General features: G+C 43.7%; 1 protein-coding gene across 1 annotated transcript in view; it reads left to right on the top strand.

Moving 5' to 3' along the window:
• Positions 1-372: 372 nt before the first annotated feature.
• Positions 373-6,000, top strand: part of DMAP1 (DNA methyltransferase 1 associated protein 1) — a 51,686-nt gene continuing 46,058 nt past the window's right edge. Inside the window, exon 1 of the mRNA XM_039484595.1 lies at positions 373-480. Within this exon, the coding sequence (XP_039340529.1) occupies positions 450-480 (31 nt within the window). The 5' untranslated portion in view covers positions 373-449. The remainder of the gene's footprint in view (positions 481-6,000) is intronic.

The following is a 6,000-nucleotide window of genomic DNA, read 5'->3' as shown; positions in this document are numbered from 1 at the left end:
GGGGGAAATGGGAAATTACAATAGGAGCAACAGAGGGAAAACTGTTGGAATCTGCTCAACATCTTAGATGTCTGAAGACAAACGCAAGCAGTCTGGAGAATACGCAGGAAGAACTGGATTAATTAGTCCGTAATATAAATTATGACTTAATTGGCATCACGGCGATTTCATGGGCTCAGCCTCATGACTGGAATGGTGGTGTTGAGGGGTACACCGGGGAGCGGCAGGTTGAATTATGCACTCGGGCTGTATGCACTTGTTCTGAGATCCAGCAGGATGGGAGAGGCAGCGCAGCTGAAAGTCTCTGGCTGAAGATAAAAGGGGGAAAACCCAGGGGCGCTGTCATGGTAGGATCTACTACAGCCCACCAAATCAGGTGGAGGAGGCATTTCTAGAACAAACAGCAGCAACCTGCTAGCCATGGGAGGACTTTACTCGGACATCTGCTGATGAAGCAAAATGGCAAAACACGAAAGGCCGGTACGTTTTTTGGAATGTGCTGGAACCGTTGGGTTCAGGCAGGGAAGGAAGGAACCAGGGGGCAGCCAATTCAGACGTGATTCTGACCAACAGGGAAGGATTAGTTGTGAATCTGACATTTGAAGGGTGACAGGGACCATGACATGATACATTTCATGCTTCTAAGGAAAGGAAGGAGTGAGGGCAGCGGAGGCCCAAAGCAGCCTTTCACAAACGCCGCGAACTGGCAGGTCAGGTCCTGTGGGAAAACATTCTTAGGGATAAAGGAGATCTGGCAGGTTCTCAAGAAGACAATACTAAAGATGCAACAGGGAGAATAGTGAGAGGCTCCATTAGGAGCTCTTTAATGACCTGAAAAAAATATCAAAAGGAACCTTATAGAAAGTATAAAAATGGACCAATTGCTAGAGAATAGTAACAAGAACAGCACAGGCAGGTAGGGACAAAAAGGCAGAAAATGAGGTACCCCTGGCAAAGGCCATAAGAAAAGAGTTTATCAATACATTAGGAGCAGGAGCAAGACAAAGGAAGGTGGAGGTCTTCTACTTAGCAGGGAGGGAGAGCTAACAATGGGTGAGGTGTTTAACACCCATTTTGCTTCAATCTTCACTAATTGTGACCAGGTACTTAACACAACCCATATTAACATCAAGGGGGAAGGAATGTCAGCCACAGACGGAAAGAACAGGGTGATGAATAGTTAGGTAACAGCTGTGTTCAAGTTGGAAGGGCCTGATGAAATTCATGCAAGGAAATAGCGAAAACAATCTCAGAACATTAGCAACTATCTTTGAAAGAACTCATGGCCGACAGGTGAGATCCCAGAGGACTGGAGAAGGGCAAACATAGTGCCTAGCTTTAAAAGGACTTGGGGAATTAGAGACTGCTCAGCTGAACTTCAATACCCAGACACAAACTATGAACCAATCAATTTGCAAGTGCCTAGGGATACTAGGCATATAAGGAATAGCTGACATGGCTATTATGAGTCAAGAACAAATCCTGCCAAGCCAACCTAATGTCCTTGTTTGACCTGACCTAGTGGATATGGGGGAAGCTGTTTTAGTTGTGAGATCTTGATTTCAGCAACACTTTTAACAGTCCCACATGACATTCTCATAAGCAAACTAGAAAAATGTGGTCTAGATGAAACTTGCAAAATTGGTTGAAAGACCATACTCAGAGTAGTTATGGGTGGTTCGCTGTCTAACTGGTGTGTGTGTGTGTGTGTGTGTGTTTTTCTAGGGAGCTCTTGTGGAGGTTAGTCTGGGTCCGGTACTTTTCCACATTTTCATTCATTATTTAGATAATGGAGTGGAGCATATGCATACAACATTTGCAGATGATACCAAACTGGGATGGGCTGCAAGCACTTTGGAGGACAGGGTTAAAATTCAAAACCTTGACAAACTGAAAAACTGGAGGGATAGCTCAGTGGTTTGAGCATTGGCCTGCTAAACCCAGCATTGTGAGTTCAATCCTTGAGGAGGCCACTTAGGGATCTGGGGCAAAAATTGGTCCTGCTAGTGAAAGCAGGGGGCTGGACTCAACAACCTTTTGAGGTCCCTTCCAGTTCTAGGAGATTGGTATATCTCCAATTATAAAAAAAGAAAATTATATAAAATAAGATGAAATTCAGTGAAGACAAGTGCAAAGTACAACACATAGGAAGAAAAAATAAAATGCACATCTACAAAATGGGGAATAACTGGGTAGGTGGTAGTGCTTTTCAGCTTGGAAAAGAGATGACTAAGGGGAGATATGATAGAGGTCTCTAAAATGGTGTGGAGAAAGTAAATAAGGAAGTGTTATTTACTACTCCTCATAACACAAAAACTAGGGGTCACCAAATTAATGGGCAGCAGGTTTAAACAAACAAAAGGAAATATTTCTTCACACAACACACAGTCAACCTGTGGAACTCCTTGCCAGTGGGTGTTGTGAAGGCTAAGACTATAAAAGGGTTAATAAAATAATTAGATAAATTCCTGGAGGATAGGTCCATCAATGGCTATTAGCCAGGATGGGCAGGGTTGGTGTCCCAAGCCTGTTTGCCTCTGAAGCTGGGAATGGGCGACAGAGTATGGATTACTTGATGATTCCCTGTTCTGTTCATTACCAGCATTGGCTGCTGTCGGCAGACAGGATACTGGGCTAGATGGACCATTGACCTGACCCAGTATGACCGTTCTTCCGTACTGCTGAAAAGGATTTGGGTGCTAGTGGATCACAGATTGAATATGAGTCAACAATGAGATGCAGTTGCAAAAGAGGCTACTATCATCTTGGGGTGTATTAACAGGAGTGTTGTATGTTAGACACGGGAGGTAATTGTCCCGTTCTCCGTGGCACTGGTGAAGGCTCGGCTGGAGCACTGTGTCCAGTTCTGGGCCCTGCCCTTCAGGAAAGATGTGGATAAATTGGAGAGTCCAGACGAGAGCAACGAAAATGATCAAAGGTTTAGAAAACTTGATCTACAAGGAAAGGTTAAAAACATGGGGCCTGGTTAGTCTTGAGAACAGAAAACTGACGGGGTTAAGGGCTGTTATAAAGAGCACAGTGACCGATTGTTCTCCATGTCCACTGCAGCTAGGACAAGAAGAGATGAGCTTCACCTGCAGCAAGGGAGATTTAGGTCAGATATTAGGATTCAGAAAATCTAACTCTCAGGGGAGTTACGCTCTGGAAGAGGCTTCCGGGGGAGGTTGTGGAGTCGTCACCACTGGAGGTTTTAAAGAACAGGTTGGACAGCCCCCTGTCAGGGGTGGTTTAGGTTTATTTGGTCCTGCCTCAGCACAGGGGGCTGGGCTAGATGACCTCTTGAGGCTCCTTCCAGCCCTGCATCTCCATGATTCTATGCTGGCATCCCCCATTTTTGTGGGTCTTCTCCAAACCCTCTCCAATTTATCAACATCCTTCTTGAAATGTGGGCACCAGAACTGGGCAAACTATTCCAGCAGCAGTTGCACCAGTGCCAAATACAGAACTAAAAGAACCTCTCTGCTCCTACTTGAGATTCCATTTGATGTATCCCAGGAGCGCATTCGTCTTTTCGGACATGGCATCACACTGGGAGGTTATGTTCAGCTGATTGTCCACCACAACTCCCAAATCTTTTTCAGAGTCATGGATTCCCAGGAGGGAGTCCCCCATCCTGTAAGCATGGCCTATGTTCTTTGCTCATAGTTGTATACATTCACATTTAACCACATTAAATGCATGATGTTTACTTGTTCCCAATTTATCACACGATCAAGATCTCTGTGAATCAGTGACCTGGCCTCTTCATTGTTTACCACTCCCCCAATTGTTGTGTCATCTGTAAACTTTTTGAATGATGATTTTATGTTTTCTTGCAGGTCACTGATAAAAATGTTAAATAGCCTAGTGCAAAAAACCAATCCCTGCAGGACACCAGGGGAAAGAGACCTGCTCAGTCACAATTCCCCTTTAGTTACATATTGAGACCTATCAGTTAGCCAGTTTTAATCCACTTAATGTGTGCAATGTTCATTTGATATCCTTCTAGCTTTTCAATCAAAATGTTGTGCCATATCAAGTCAAATGCCTTACAGCAGTCTAAGTATATTACAGCAACACTATTATCTTTTTCAAACAAACTTGCAATCTCATAAAAAATAATGTTAGTTTGACAGGATCTGTTTTCCATAAACCCATGTTGACTGGCATTAATAGCATTACGCTCCTTTAATTATTTATTAATCAAGTCCTGTATTCTCTGCTCCATTGTCTTGCCAGGAATTTATGTCAGGCTGGTAGGCCTATAATTACCTAGCTCATCCTGTTTATCTTTTTTTAAAAATGGCACAACATCAACTGTTTTCTGGAATTTCCCCAGGGCTCCAAGACTCATTGACAATCAACATTAGCAATCCAGTGAATTTTTCAGCCAACTCTTTTAAAACTCTTGGATGCAATTTAGCTTGACCTGCTGATTTAAAAATGTCTAACTTTAGTAGCTGCTGTTTAACACTCTCCAGAGATACTGGTGGAAGGGAAAGAGTATTGTCATCACCAGATGATGAGGCTATATCATGTTTTCTCCCTGAATACACAACACTTCTGCTTTTTCCTGCATTATTATCAATAATTCTACAATTTCCATCTACTAATGGACCAATACCATTGTCAGGATCCTTTTTTTTGTTCCTAATGTATTTAAAAAACTCCTTCTGACTGTCTTTAACTCTGCTGGCCATAGATTTCTCCTTGTGTCCCTTGGCTTCCCTTATCAATTTTCTGCAATTCCTAGCTTCTGGTTTATATTAATTGCTATCAACTTCCCCTTTTCTCCAATTGTTTATACAGCTGCCTTCATTTCCCCTCTAATTCCTGCTAGGTCTATGTGTCTCTCCCACCAGAATTAAGAGAATTTGGTCCCTTCACTACAAACTTTTACCTTCATAGCTATGTTGGTCAGGGCTGTGATTTGTGACTGACAGAACTATGCTGGCAATAGCCCCTAGTGTGGACAAAGCTTTTACCAGTTCCCCAAATGAAACAAGCCATACCTACAAAAGGACTCCTCCACCCAGTATAACTGCACCTACACTGGGGCTTTTGCAAGCATAGCTAAACCAGCTAGGGGTTTGATTCCCGCCCCCACTCCCCCCCACCTCCTTTATGTTGGCAAAACTAAGTGTAGAGCACGCTGCAGGTGGGGCTGGAATACGCTATCCCCCCCAAAGAAGACTTTTGCTGCTGAAAGCTGTGTCCACATTAGGAGCGCTTTGCTGATATAAAATACTGGTCTAACTACACACAGATCTGAGCTCACACAGGATGCTGGCTGTGGTGTGCCGTGCTCAGCTATGCAAAGGCCAGCCAGGAGCATGAGGTAAAGTGACACCCAGTCTCACTCCAGGGTCACATTTCCCAGGGCCCCCTGCAGATCTGAGCCCTTATTCCTGAAACATGGACTCAGTGAATGGTGCTAAAGACCCAACCTCACGTGGCTTCCCACAGGGCTAGTTCCAGGGCTGGAATTCAGTCACAGCTGCTGTCCAGAGTGGTAAATATTTTCAACCCCCCCGGTGTTGTTATAAGGAGGGGAGGCATGGGGGGCTCCAGGGAATCCTCTATGAAAATTCAAGAAAGGTCCTTTCATGGATTGAGAACTGGTTAAAGGACAGGGAACAAAGGGTAGGAATTAATGGTAAATTCTCAGAATGGAGAGAGGTAACTAGTGGTGTTCCCCAAGGGTCAGTCCTGGGACCAATCCTATTCAATTTATTCATAAATGATCTGGAGAAAGGGGTAAACAGTGAGGTGGCAAAGTTTGCAGATGATACTAAACTACTCAAGATAGTTAAGACCAAAGCAGATTGTGAAGAACTTCAAAAAGATCTCACAAAACTAAGTGATTGGGCAACAAAATGGCAAATGAAATGTAATGTGGATAAATGTAAAGTAATGCACATTGGAAAAAATAACCCCAACTATACATACAACATGATGGGGGCTAATTTAGCTAGAACGAGTCAGGAAAAAGATCTTGGC

This window comes from Mauremys reevesii, linkage group 8 (assembly GCF_016161935.1).
Source record: "Mauremys reevesii isolate NIE-2019 linkage group 8, ASM1616193v1, whole genome shotgun sequence".
NCBI classification, from domain to species: domain Eukaryota; kingdom Metazoa; phylum Chordata; order Testudines; family Geoemydidae; genus Mauremys; species Mauremys reevesii.
This window is presented reverse-complemented; position numbering and strand designations above follow the sequence as displayed.